The sequence below is a fragment of the Poecilia latipinna genome, unplaced genomic scaffold, assembly GCF_001443285.1.
Source record: "Poecilia latipinna isolate Pla-1442-1.1 unplaced genomic scaffold, P_latipinna-1.0 Scaffold236, whole genome shotgun sequence".
NCBI classification, from domain to species: domain Eukaryota; kingdom Metazoa; phylum Chordata; class Actinopteri; order Cyprinodontiformes; family Poeciliidae; genus Poecilia; species Poecilia latipinna.
The window spans coordinates 269,621-284,950 of record NW_015112852.1 but is presented as its reverse complement, the minus strand read 5'-3'; the positions used below and the strand labels follow the sequence as shown (position 1 = coordinate 284,950).

Here is a 15,330-nt window from a genome sequence, read left to right as displayed (position 1 = left end):
CATTTTGGGAACCCCCCTTTTCCCCAAAAAACTTTTTTAAAAAAAAAAATTTTTTGAAAAAATTTTTTTTTTTTTTTTTTTTTTTTTTTTTTTTTTTTTAAGGATGAGTTTTATCAGTTATATTCTGATTGGAAGTTGGAAATCATCCAGTTTTCTCAGATGTACGATAAACACAAAAAGTTGCCCATCTTAACCTTGACAGCAAGGTGGACAGTGTGAATGCTGTACATGGAATCAACTTAACCTGTGCAGAGATAAAGTAGCATAGAGTGAAAACATGATTTTTATTTTGTATTTCATTTTTACTCCTAATTTTTTTGAAACCATAGCATAATAATCCATGGCCTATAAGCTGCAAAAAAAAAAAAAAATAAATAAATAAATAAATGTTCTTATATTTAAGATTTTTTCCAAGAAAATAGTAAGAGGCACATTTTAGTTGGATGACATTGGTGAAACTCCATCAGAGGTGTAAGTGCTTGTGGTTAAGTGGTTACTGGGAGGAATGTGGGTGAGTGAGCTCTGCCCACAGAGCGAAGCCTTGAGAGGAAGAAATGACAGCTTGAGATTTTGGTAAAAAGTAAAAGGTGAGAGGCCAACTTTTTCAGTTTGCTTACAAACGGACATCTCGCTCTTTAAAATTGTTGCTCAAAAGAAGAAGAAGAAGAGAAAAAAAAAAAGCATTTTTACCTGTCTAAAACTGTGGGTTGCATCCAGCAGTTGGTGAATGTAAAATTTAAGTCAAGTGTAAACAAATTCACGGATGGATAGGTGGATGGATGGATGGGTGGGTGGATGGATGGGTGGATGGGTGGATGGGTGGATGGATAGGTGGATGGATGGATGGGTGGGTGGGTGGGTGGATGGGTGGATGGATGGGTGGATGGATGGATGGATGGATGGATGGATCGAATCTCTTAACATGAGCAGGAAACATGTTGGAAATTAAATGTGAAGTAATGAACCCACAATCTAAAATAAAAGCAACACTTGGACAGGCATCAAATGTAACTTGGATGGAGATGGAAGATTTCAATTTGAGTTTGTTTATTATTTGTGTTTTTGAGGAATACTGCTGTCACTGGTATGTTTCCAAACTGCTAAATGCAGCCAGTAAGAAGCGCCGGCTTGTGAACAGCTAAAATTGCAAGAGATTTCAGTTTCTGCATTGAGAATTTCTGCTACTATAATTAATGTCTTAGTTTTGAGAAGATCTGTTTGTTTTACCTCACATCCAAAAGTAATGAGACTTGAATCATCGCAACACTGTTGTTGCTCATTATGGTATTTTTGTCTTTGACATGCTCATATTGGTAAATAAGCTATTTACATTAAAGATTAAGGAATAACTCATGACTTCTGATGAATTATTGATATCTTATTGCATTCTATGCTGTAGAATGAATTGGTTGATCTTAACTGACTTTTCTCCCATTGCAATTAACAGCGCACATCATGTAGAAAATTAGCAAAACTACTCTTTCTTAATAATGACTGAGCTGAATGGAGCCGTTTCATGTGTTGATAGCTGTGACTGAATCGCTTTACCACGACCTCTTTCACGTGAAGTGCACCAACGGAGTTAAAGCTATCTTTGCCTCGGCGCCTCACACAGACAGCAGCATCCAGGTATAAGTCCGTGATAACAAAGGAGCCGAGGCATTTTTAGAACCTTCAAAGTCAAAATGAGTATTTAACCAGGCATACAGTGACACCAGGAAGCCTTCCAAAGGAAGCAGCGCTTTGCTTACAGCACAGGCGCAGAGATCTCTAAAGGATTACACAGCTGACTGTCGACGGGAGGTACAGAGCTCAGGCTTAAAGAACCAGAGGATTAGAGTACAAGGCCTCAAAGTCTCGTGTCCAACCCGAGATAAGACAGGAAGTCGGTGCGCGAACTACAGAGGAGGGCGCGTTTACACCCTCGAGTGCTGAAAAACGGGGTCACCTGAGTCACTTTATTTACTCTGCCACCTCCTGTGAAAGTCCTCAGTGCAAGTTGTGCAGCCAACAGGAGAATAATGCATCACCTCTCTTTGTAAATATCTGCCCAGAGCAATCACCAATGCGATAAAGAAGAGGGAAGGGCCAAGCACCTCCTGTCCTCAATAATTCCTTTATAGATGCCTTTAAATCATTAATGGTCACAGCTTTGCCCCACTGATGAATGAGTTCAATTTAGAGAAAATCATGAATTTAATTAAAGTAATTAGAGACAGAACCCATCCAGAAACACTGAGACCTTTCGGCCCAAGGATCTCTGAAGGCTTTTGTCTTAATCACTGGAGAGGTGTCAAATAAAAGACAAGAGAGCTGGAGGACAGTCGGAGGTGTGACAGTCATGAGGCCAGGCCCTCTCCTGCTGCACCGCAAAGGGCCAAAAGAGCAGTTAGAGGGCTCATTACAAGCATGGGGAATGTAATGTCAACCCAAGGCCACAGCTCTTGAATTTACTGCTCCAACTTTATCCAGCTGTCATACTTTCTGTCTAATTCATAAAAGCGCCGATGAAGGATGGAGTCTTCTTCATTATTTAAAGTTGGAATTGGAAGAGAATGTTGATTAGGATCCTTTGTTGTAAATATGCAAAGTTTTTCTCGCTGTTCATTATTAATGAGCATTTCGGGTGGACATTTAAGGCTTAATCCAATCCAGTGAAAGAGCTCTGCAAAATTTATTTCTGCAAAGGCTTCAGTCTGCAAATTGAATTGTTCAATAAAAAGTGAACAAAAGTGAATGTACAGCTGTCATCTGGGTGCCGGTGCAGGGCAGCCTTGGTCCTTGTCAGACTGCCTCAGGGCAGCTGTGGCTACTGTCCAGTAGCTTGCTGCTATCATCGTGTGTGTGTGTGAATGAGAGACTGACTGTAGTGTGAAGCGCTTTGTGGTCCTCTGGACTTGATAAGGTGCTACACAAGTACAAAGCCAAAGCCAGCTTAAAAATAAGCTGGCTTTGGCTTTAACTGTAGAGATGTGTCAAACTTGAGGCCCGTGGGCCAAATTCAGCCCACCGTAGCTATTTATGTGACCCCTCTGGACTCTTGGGGGTCACATAAATTGAACTTTAAGATAACATCTGTGAGCTTAGATATTATTTTTCCATTTGTATAGAACCTAATTACAGCATCGCAAAGAGATGCTAAGAATATTTTAAGAAGTAAACTTAAAATGTAATACGTAGTTTTATTATTACTGCCACAACAAGACCTTTGAGGACATTCACGATCTTGATGCTGCCTGAAATGCTGATTGATAACTTAACAGATGTTTAACATCATGTTAATTTTTTAAAGGAAAAAATTCTAAAAAATATCAAACCAACCTTATGTGAGAAAGTGCTTTTCCTAACATGTAATACTCCTCTGGTGGGGTAAATGTTGGCCTGGTTTTGGGGCCGGTGCGCCCAAAGGCCCCTGGCCCGGAGCTTTTGATGCATCGGTGGGCCTTGGGGCCCCTCAAGCTCACAGAGAGGTTTTGGAGGGATGGTGGTGTTGCTGTTTCTGTGGTATTGGCCCGAGAGAGCTGTTACTAGGCTGGACTCTGTCTTTGTTGCTTGGCTATATTGTGAAGAATGCAGCCTCAAACTGCAAGTGTTGTACTTTCTGTTTATCTAAGGGCCGCTCTGCTCCATGATAGGCACGCCGCATTTATTTTAGTTACTGACACCTGACAGTTGTCCACCAGAGAAAAGGAAATGATTAGAAAGTGTTTTTTTTTCTATACAACTGTGGAGAATGGATGAAAAATGCGGAGCTCGGCGCCATCACATCAATGAAGATGGACAAACATTAAAGGGGGGCATTGACAGGCTGACAGCCTGGTGAAGCAGAAAAAATCAGTTCAGATATCTGGATGCTCATCTGTGATTTTTTTCTCCTTTTCTTTTCATCCATTTTACTCCACTGGCATCATAATATTTATTTATGTTACAGAGGACACCAAAACAGCTAAAAAGTTCCAAGTTAAAGCTGTGCTCTGTGCAGTTCTTTATGGGATTCTAATTTAAATCCTCAGGACTCCTTACATGAAGTGATAAACCCGTAATAAAAAAATTCTGACGTTCCCTTAGTTCTCTTCCATACAGTCATACAATTTGACCTTGGTGTGTTAAACTACCAGCAATATAACCTGTCAAAACTAAGAGGTGATGATATAATCTAGGTGTCCTTCCCCAGCTGGCCTGGTGATAACTTCCCCAAGGTTTGTTTTTTTTTTTTTTTTGTGCCTTTATATTGTTCACATCTAGGGCCAAAGCCTGTTAATTCTGCTTTATGACCAAAATGGAGAACTCTAATTTTCAATTTTCAGATCACTTCATTCTGTAAAAGCCTGTAAAACACATCTCATGTAAGAAGTGAGACTTTTATTGGAAACTTTTCTCTTTGAGTACGTGTAACAGCAGCACTTTCTGTCGCATATCTCCATTGTGCCAGATGATGTGGAATATCGAACATACCAGGCTTTTACCGTGCTCTACAAAAAAGTACTTTCTAGTAACAGATTTCTGCTGCTCTTGCTGTTTTGTCACACTAAAACGCTTCAATTCATTATAAGTACAACAATCACCAAATGACTTAGATTTACAAGAAAATAAACCAAACTATCCCCATGTGAATAAGTAACTGCCCCCCAACAAACTCGGTTTGTTGAGTCCTTTACATCCACTGTGGGGGAATTTTGCCATTCGCTTTTTTTTTTCTTTTTTTTTTTACTGTTTTTGTTGTACATGCTAAATCCTGTTCCAAACATCCCACAGTATGTCAAATGGATTTCAGTTAGAACTTTGACTAGGCTCAAGGGCTCGACGTTTCCCTTTGTACTTCTATACAGGTTCTGTTTGACCTTTGATCCAAAATAAGTCGATACTCACGATGATGTCATGATTTGATAGGGGAGCGGTAACTATCTGATACTGAAGCTGGCTTGATGATCTGAAACATTAAGTTGTGCTAAAAGCAGAATCCATAAGGGGCAATTAATTTTCCAGAGGACTGTATTCCCATGCTAGGCTGGAAAAAGCCTTGCTCTGTGAAATGTCGTTTTTTTTTTTTCAAGGTTATTTTAACAACGCCTGGTGTTGATGATTTCACTCCTGCCAAGCTAGACACTGCCTGTAGGCGTCAGCTTTAGGACCCGCACTGACGTCTAGTCTAACACAGCAAAAAATACCCTGAGCCATCACGGTTGTTTGTGATAATGTAAGAGTTTATTAAATAGCTTTTCCTCCACATTATCAGATGGATATCAATTCTTTGACCTAAAATTGCTTTCTTCATGCACATTAAACGAGCCCAGTTGGAACAGAAAGGCTCATTTATACCATAATGAATGTCTTACTGAAATTGAATGGCACTGATTTTTGCTGATTATGCTTTTGCCTGGAAAATGTTTCTCTGCTTCGCTTTCTGAGCCAATAGCTGTCAGTATAATTCACATGAGTCAGGTGTAACGAGGAGCAAAAAAAAGAAAAGGAATGAAAAAAGAGGGCTTATGTTCTCTATTTTGTACTAAAGGAAGTGTGGGAGAGGACAATGCTGTGCTGCATGCAGACACAATTTATCAGTTGTCAGTGGGTGTGTGAACAGTTGGGTTTAAGAACAGATTTCAGTGTTGGACGCTTGGCGGAAGTTTGGGGATTTACAAGAAACGGCAGGATACTGTTACAGGACCAGGCCACGTATCTGGACTTTCATAGCAGAGCACAGTGTCAGCTTTGACCTGGAGCTAGTAATCTCAATCGACATTTTCCAGGATTGTCTGCAGGTTATGATTCTTTCCTTTCCTCCATGTTTCTTCGCAGGACTACAATGTGGCTTTCTTTTTTTTCAACCATTTTTTTTTTACTGTTCTGTCTTAATAAATGAAATCTAAACTTAATAAAAAAAAAAAGATTGTGATATAATTGCTCATCAATAAGACCAATAAAAAGGATATTAATGCCCGTTACGGTCAAGTTATGACCCACACATTATTCAGAGTGATGTATCCAGGCATAATAATGGAAAGTTTGTTTGAAGGAGAAAAGGAGGGGGGAAAAGCATAGTTATGTTAAATGGTATAGTTTGATATGTCTGTGGTGTTCTAGCACCATATTCAGATTTTTGGAAGAAACTGCATTTTTTTATTTTTTTTAATTAGCTGCACTTCAATCTACAAAAATAATAAAAACAAATGCGTCATATCACTTTAAGGGAAATAATCGACTTAATATTTGAGTTTCACTTGTTGAACTGGATTATTGAAACAGCTTCACGTTCTGTGGTTATATAGACTTGATAACCAACCAGTTGTCTGAATAGAAACTGTTAATAATGCATCAGTGTGCTAAGAATAATGCATAAATCGCAATACATTAATTTTAAAGTGTGTGATTATGAAGCCGGCAAATCTTTCCAATGTGTCAGCTTTAGGTTACTCTAATTTAAAAAAAAAAATAATAAAAAAAAAAAATGTCTGTATAGCACACCTGTGCTTTTGGTTGTAGTTAATATTTCTGCTGCCTTGAAATAATTTGCTACATGCATATTCAATGAACTTTTAATCTATATTTTTAATTAATTATATAACAACTGGTAAAGTTAAGCAGTCTGTGACAAGTTTGAATAGAAACATCGTCTAACCATCAGAGCATAAGGCGGCTGGATGGCTTCTCTGGCTTTTCACCTCAAATCCAAATAACTTCTTCAGTTCAGAACGTGCCTCTCATTTCAATTACTTACATTTCAATTCGATCATACACGAAAATTAAGTTGAAAATGGAAACTGGAAAAAAAACATTATCTAAGAAAGTGACGTATATTACACTGAGTTATTGACTTTGCAGCAATCTCATATTTAGCAGCAGTGGAATGGAATAACTCCTTAATATTGCAGCATTTTCTGATTTTCTGATTTTCTGATCCAGATGTCTGAATGACGACTTTTTTTTTCTGATCATGAACAACACTTTCAGTCCAACTTTGTGCTTTGTTATTTTGTTGCTTTTTTTTTTTTTACACCAGAACCAAACACAAAGTTGAGTTAAATTATAGTGTTCAAAAACACATTTCCTTTTACAAACAGCGACACAACTTATTCATTTAAATACCAAAAGCACAAAACGCTTCCTTCTGTGCTCTGTAGAAATTTGATGACATTTTGAAAGAACACCCTAAACAAGCAAAAGGAAAACACCTCAGATGTTTGCACCCTATGGCTGCAATCTTTCACTTGCTTTAAGATATAATTTGAACTTCACAGCTACACTTTTCCCTCTGCAGAACAATATACTCCCCAGGAACAATTTTTCCATCCTAACTCTGTCGGATGTGACACTGCCTGTGCAGGTCTTGTATTATAGTGTAAATACAGGTTTATTTATTTCTCATTTGTTTCTGGAACTGTTAATAGATTCTTATTTAGCCAGAGCGGAATAAGATAAAAAAGAAAATACATCCTGCTAACATTGCCAGGGGGCATATTTGACCTTTCTAAAGCCCTAGAGAGTTTCACTTTTTTTTTTTATTTACTTTGTTGAGACTTAATAAAATGACAAAAAGAGGGCTGCTTAGTGATCTGTGCAAAGCAAATGGCTAAAAGTCTCAAGTGGACTCTAAAGGCTCGAAGTAACGGTTTAATTCTGTTTCGGTTTCTCTGTGAATTTGTGGCAGTAACAGTGTTTTATTTGTTCATTCTTATTGGGGGGGGGGGGGGAAAGTGTTTGAAACCCAGTCAAGCAACTTGCATGAAGCAATACACAAATTCAGAGTAATCACCAGTCTCAATGAAAGAAGACAGTGTGAAGACAATGACTAATGAGATTATTTAGTGGCTCAGAAGTTACATTTTCATCCCTCTCCTCCCTTGCTTTTCAAGTCGCATTTGTCACACACTGAGCTGATATGACTATTTCCACATTTAGCCCAGCATGACTTGGCCCTTGAATGTTGTCTTGGAAACTAATGAGTGGCCGTCTGCCCACAGGAACCATGGTGGTGCAAGTGGCAGCCACAGATGCAGATGACCCGACTTACGGGAACAGTGCCAGGGTGGTCTACAGCATCATCCACGGGCAGCCGTACTTCTCGGTGGAGCCCAAGACAGGTAGGTGTAATTTCATCCCACCCTCTTGCAAGTCAGCACACACAATTGCTGTAAATGTCAGACAGTGCGGACATCTCTGTGTTTGTGAAGTAGGCTCGGCGAAGAAAGTGCTGTATTATGTTGTGTAATGATAAGGAAATCTACCTTCACGGTCATTTATCCACTTTTCACTAACGCCAAATAAAGTACATTTCAACAAATCGCAAGGTCAGTAGAAATTGCTATACTTTGTTCTGTTGTTGCCATTTTGATTGTTAGAGAAACCAACCTGTAGAGCTTTGAGCATTATTAAACATCTGCATCAGACAGCATATGGCTGTTGATTTGAAACAGATATGTATACATAATGTAGGATCAGTCTGGTTTTAAATCTCACACTATTAAGGAAGCTGGATGCCGCATAAGGTGCCCTTTTGTTCTACTTGAGCACCCGTCCCCCTGAATGTCTGATTACCACTGAACACTGTAGATATTAGCTTCTGTGTTCGTGCTACAACAGTTTCCACTGTGCATATGTTTGTGAATAAAGGTTTTAGTTGCTGTTTGATCTATTAAGTACCACAGTTATAAGTGTTTTTTGACGGGTCTCAAGTGTTTTAGCTGTTTGTGGACAGTTGTGGTCCACTGTACGTCTTTTGTGTTGTTACAAATAAATGTACATTACAAAATGAAATAAATATAAAAAGCAGTTTTTACATCTTAATTTGGTACATAGAGGGAAAAAACCTAACCAAACCAACCCAGCAAGATGTGAAGATGCAAATACTGTCATTGTTAAATCATAAATTACATCACATTAGCCACATTTGTTTTATAAAGCTGGGTTCAATTTAAATAACAGTGACTCATTTCTGATCACTGCCAGGTCTACAGAATCACATCAAGTAGAACCTGTCTGACAGCATAAAATTATTAAAATATATTTGTTTTTATGGGCACTTGAAGTCATTTGTGTATTTAAAAAGGGAAGAAGACACAGCCCTGAGGTGACTCTTTGATTGGTAACTATTATTTTCCTGCATAAGCCCTTACTGCTTGTGGCCCACATGGTAAAGGCTTTAAAGCTCCACTTCAAAGATTTCCATTTCTGCTTCACATTCACACATGGATGAAGGGACAGCATTGTGTCCACTTTATGACCTTGCCATCTTTAGCTGAATGCTGATTTGTGTTGTGTATCCTGGAATTGTTTTTGTGATTATTGTCTTTATATAAAATATATTACTACCAGAACAAAAACCAAGTGTGAGCATCACCAGTCAGTGTTTGCTTTCCCCCGTTTTGTGTCAGTAGTTTTCATAAAATCAGTGTCACCATGAACCAATTGCTTTTGTTTTTGTAATTTATTTTCATTACATTACAATGCATTACAGATAATAACTTAAATGCCAACTGTGGAAGCGCACACTTTACCCTGCAGTTAGATATTGAACATCTGTAGATGTAGCCAGTTTAAATAACACATTGTCATACTTATGATAACAGCTGTGAGAGCGGGAAAAAATTATACACTTGCACAGCTTTAAATGAGCTATTGAATGTAAAATCGGGCTTTTGTCTGATGCTGTATTTTGACTGCAAAATTAAGATGCTATTTAAATAATTTAAATACTGCACAGACCTGGAGAACATTTTTATGCTCCCATCATTATTTATAAAAAACCTAATTGATCAATATCTTGTTTTTCATTGTTAGTTGAAGCAAAAATATTTCTATCAAAGCTTAATAATCCACATATTAAAAAAAAAAATATTGAAGACCTGCCCTTCCTTTTTACTGTAACACATTTCCAGGTTTTTACTGGAAATCTACCTGCCATAAACCCAGCGCTCGACCATTCAGCCTGAAGGTTTGCATCCACCAAATTGATCAATATGAAATTGATTCAGCTAACATGTATTGTGATAACCCAATGTTATACAAAGTCTGCTATAAAATAAAGTTCAATCAGTTACTTTCAGAGGCCAAATACTTCCATTAATTGAATCTATTTGATTGTAATTTAACCTCAGTATGAACGCAGCCTCAGACGTTAGAGAACATTAAAGAACAAACAGCAGCATAAAGACAAAAGAAAAGAGCAGGCAGGGAGAAAGTTGTAGAGAAATTTAAGGCTGCCTTTATAAACCTCGCACACAGAAGTATGAAATTGATAATCTGAAAATTTTAAGAGCGTGTTGAAATTCCAGACCTACCAAGACACAGGCTTCCATCCAAAGTAACAGGCGAGGCAATGAAAGCATTAATCAGAGCAGCAGCCAAGAGGCCCATTTAAACTCTGGAGGACTCAGGTTTGAGGATCTATGGGCAAGAAAACCATTAGTTGTGCACTCTAAAATCCGGCCCTCTGTGCCAGAGTGGCAAGAAGAAAGCTGTAGTAGGAAGGAAGGCCTAAAGAAGCATGTTTGCGGTTTGCCACAATCCATTTAGACGACACAGCAAACACTTGAAAGTAGATGGTCAGGCCTGATGTGTTAGGTTCCGTGTTTCTGTGTGTTTATTTTTGAGTTTCTCTGTGTTCCTGTGAGTCTCTGTCCTGTCCTCCCCGTTGATTACTCCCCAGGTGTGTCTCGTTCCCTTACTTACCCCGTGTGTATTTAAACCCACCTGTTGTCTGTGTTCCTCGTCGGGTCCTTGTCTATCGTCGTTTGTTGTCGTAGTTCGCCAGTAGAACTGTAAAGTCCTGGTTTGTCTAACGTCTCAGTTTTTGTGTTACTTGCGCTCCAGTAGAACTGTTTAGTCCTGGTAGTGTCAGCTCTCGTGTCTAGTCCTGTGATTCAGTTGCTACCGGTACTTAGCTGTGTGCTAGTTTCTGCCGTGCTGCCTGTATGGACTGCTGAGCTTTATTTTCACCATTAAATTCATTATCTTCCCCATACCTGGGTTCTCAGCGTCTCCCCTCACCACTTCAACCCGCAATTCTTGACATGATGAAGCCAAAATCAAACCTTCTTTTGGTTAAATGCCAAACAGTATGTGTGTTGAAGATGTATAAAACACAGTAAAGCACAGTGGTGATGGAATCGTGCATCTGAACAGCCAAATTCAGATAGTTTCACCTGGAAGAAATGTGCGTATGTGGTACTAAGTTAGATATGCATCAGATAGTTTTCAAAGCATCTGCAGTCTGAAGGGCCATATCACATTTTATCCGACTCTCACACCATTAACATGAGAGATTAATTTTAATTCTGCACTGAAGAAGCCAGATGCATTACATTCAGACGTAAGCGATGGCTGAAGCTGAACAATTTTACTTGTTAGAATGGCCCAGTCTCCACATGTGCAAAACTGACAAACCTCAAAAATTCCCAGCAAGCAATTTCTGCCAAGTCTTCACAATTATGTGTTCCTGGTCTGTCTCCCAAAATTTCAATCAAAGACATAATTCATAATTGCAATCTGACAAAAGTTTGAGATATGTGTGCTTATACTGTATGCAACAAGCTAAAAAAAATTGGTGTTGAAAATGTAATTTTAATCCATGCCTAGTTTATTCAATTTAAGATGATACTTTAAATTCTAAAGCCTAAATAAATGGGTTCAAAACATAACTAGCAAGAAGTGTAAAATGGGATAGAAAACATATCTGTTTCAAAACACGAAAAGTCTGTAAAATGGGTTTAGAAAAGCGTGCAGCATAATTTGTGAGGTGGTTTGTTGACTTGTAGGGCGTATTACTCTGAGAAAGTGCAGCTGCAGTCCTTGCTACATCTTCATATTCGGCTCATTAGCCACTGCCCTGCCGAGGCTTTGCAAAACTCATGCAAAGCAGTCTTGCAAGGAAACAGAAAAATAGAGGCCATTCCATAATATTAGGCTTCATCCTCTGCCTCGAAGCAACACGTTCACACGTGTTTTTGCATCTTTATAAATGTAGTTCCAAATCATGGACTTGGAAAAAGCACTGCAATGCAGGGACACTTTTATCTCTCAGACACAGAAATCAGAGGGATGCTTCACAAAACAAACTCTTCCATAACCAATCATTTTCACCGTAAACATTCATTAAGCCATAACACTGGGAAGAAACGGAGCAATTCTGAAATAAAAATAATGTGCATCACAATAAAGAAAATAGCTTTGTGGCGTGTTGGCGTAACGACTTTTGGAGCCAGCGAAAGAGCATGATGGGACAAACATCAAAGTTTAAGATGAGCTGCAAAAAGCCTGCATACAATCACAGGGAATGTTTTCTTTCCCCCCCGTCTTTCAAGAGAACTTCATCTAATGAAGCTTCTTGCTGAACCTTCATTTGCCAAGATATCCATATTAACATATTCTGGTTTGAACAATCAAAGTTTTGATACCCTAAATAAATATTGCTTTTGTTGGTACTCTTTACATCTCTGCAGTTTCTCTGAAAACTTTCCATAAATCTCTGAATATAAGTCAACATCCACGAAGCTGAGAAGTTCATACGTCTGTGGGCTAATTAAAGAGTTAATATGCAGTGATGTCTTTCTCTTCAGGGAAGTCGGCTTAACTCTTTCTTTTTACATGGGTAAAATAAAAATAAAAAAACAACTTAAAGACAGTGGATGATTATTTCTACAGAACACTGTTTGTGTTAAAGGGGAATCATGAACTCTACAGTGTTTGTAGTCAATTTATTTTTCAATTTAAAAAATTCACATATCATTGAGAGATGGATCAGAAAACAGATTCAACACTGAAAACTTGAAAGTTCCCATGTGGCTTTTGCTAAAATATATTTTAATGCACTTAAGGGTTGTGATTGTGTAGGATTACCTCACTTACGGCTTTTAAATCGCTTCGTATTCTTGCTAACAAAGTTGCAGAACACAATTGTCGTCTTCCAAAAAAGCTAATTTAATCTAGGCATTAAAGGCCTAGAGTTTCTTTCATTATTAGACCCTCAAATTACCTCGTCTCTTCAGACCTACCTGACGTTTCGACAGCATACTTCCGTCTTCGTCAGCGGTGTCACAGCTGTTGCTCTCCGGATTTACACCGAGGCGGCGTAAACCCATCAACAATGACGAACCGACACCGCCTCCTGCTGCTGGAGGACAATTATCATCCCTCCACTGCAATCATCTGGAACAAAGTGATCCAAGCAGGAAATGACTAAATAGGTTCTTGCTGAAGATTCGCTGCGGTACCAGCGCACCATCTTTAAAGGTTCTCTTCGATGCAGTCCAAACTCAACACGAACTAGGCTGACCAGATCTGAGCAGGTTGTTCCAGCAGACTGAAAGCTGGTGTTTTATGCTCCATCCAGCAATTGCAGATTTTTTTTTTTTTATAAATAAATAAAATATTTATTGTTCACTTTTTTTAATTTGGAGTGGAACCCCACCTCTTCACCTATCCTATCCTTGCAGGGCAGCTGGCACCTACCTCCAACAATCACTGGGGAAGAGCTGTGGTGCATTCTGATTGTGAAGAGGTTTTTATTACAATTAATTCAAAGTGAAAGACATTTTCAGTACATGAATATAATGGGTAATAACTATTTTTTAAAGCTGCTCCTGTCATCTGCTTGCATTGTGTTGTTCAACAGCTAATTAGTATTGTTTGTCGTTTAACCCGCAGTAGTTTGGACTCCAGCTGTCTGTGACATTGTGAGCTATTAAACGAAAAAATTGCGGATAACTGCCTTAAGTGATTAAATCCATTAAAATAAATGTGATCCAGCAAAAATGTCCTAAACTGGAGGAGGTCTGATAAAAATTCGATCACTTGCCTCTAGCTGTTCGATGCTCTCTAACAAAGTTGGTGAGAACACTTGCACCCATTGATGACTCTTGAATGAGATTTCATTAGATCAATATCAATTAGAGTGAGAGCAGACATTTACATAAATGATGTTCAAACGGCGTGTCTGCCCCATAAACCTCCTATTATTCTCATATCATGTTTTCTAGACTCTCGGCTCAATGACCAGAGCTCGTACTTTTCACAGCCTCAGCTGAGGAGTTTCATTAAGCTAAGTGGATTCTTTGAATCCCCAAGGTTGATATTTGGAAAGCTTTAATGGGATATAATTACTTGCTTTGAGTGGTCTGTGTTCTTTCACAGTCAAGTGCAATGCTCACCAGGGCTCAGTGTGTATTAAGTACATTTTCATCGGAGCAAGCGCGGTATGAAATGCAAAGGCACAAGAACATGTTCACCTTTCTGTATGGATGAACCGAGCTGACAGCGTGCCAAATAGTTGTTTACTGCCCTTCCTTCTTTAAGGGACACCAAGTAAAACCTTATTATGGGCTTGATGAACAATATTTAGGCTCCTGAGTCGCTAATTTGTTTTGAAAAAATACAAAGTTGTGCATCTAGAGAGTGTCATAAATTACTCATACCCATTAAGCCTACCTAGAAACAACAATTTCAATGTATTTTACTGGTAATTTTATAGAGCAGACAAAGCAAGCACACAACTGCATTGTACAGTGTTGTATATGCAGACATTATTCATGGTTTAAATTTTCAGAATTACGCTGATGGCAGTCCTCTGCCTTATGAATAGGTTTTGTTATGTATTACATGCAGTGCGAGAAGGAAGTAAAAGAAGCCAAATGGATGATTTGTGATGCTACAGAGCTCTGTGTATCACTTCTGACAAATTACATTTAAATGGTGACTGTAAAACGTTCAACAGTTAATAGAGGAAAGGAAAGGAAAGCATATAAAATCTGAAACTGATTCAGGTACTACGTGTAACAGATTAACAACCCCTCCACCTTTTCTCTGATGGTTCTCGTCCGTTCCTGCAGCTTTAGCTTCGCTTTGCCAGACACAACTATTCCATCTGCTATTGACACCAGCTTGTTCTTGCAGCATGACAGGAGGTTGGTGTCTGTCTTCGGGTGTCGAGCAAAAAGGCGGGATACACCCTGGACTGGCCATCAGTCTTAATAATACGACAAATAAACATACACACACATAGTCACAGTTAAGAAATATTTTTTAAAGATCGATTAACACAACAGTTGTGTTTTTGGACTGTGGGAAAAGATAGGAGTACTCAGACCGAAAGACCCAAGGCCGGGATTCAATTATGTAACTTTTACAAATAGAATTTTTATTGATTTATTTTTTTACATTAAAGCTATCATTGGATTGTGATGCTATAATATGAGATCGATAACCTGTGAAAACAATCAAGCTCCTCTGCCTTCTCCTTCTGCTGTCATCTACTGAAATACACTGCCCATAAGAATCAACCAATCACAGGCAGGAGGAGGCTCTTTGCGCTGTCAATCAACACATGTACACGCTCCT

At 38.7% G+C, this 15,330-nt stretch overlaps 1 protein-coding gene across 1 annotated transcript in view; it reads left to right on the top strand.

Moving 5' to 3' along the window:
• The window catches only part of LOC106947342 (cadherin-7), a 149,316-nt gene that overhangs the window by 66,609 nt on the left and 67,377 nt on the right, over nucleotides 1-15,330 (top strand). Inside the window, exon 4 of the mRNA XM_015032265.1 lies at nucleotides 7,962-8,081. Coding sequence (XP_014887751.1) covers nucleotides 7,962-8,081 — 120 coding nt within the window. The remainder of the gene's footprint in view (nucleotides 1-7,961; nucleotides 8,082-15,330) is intronic.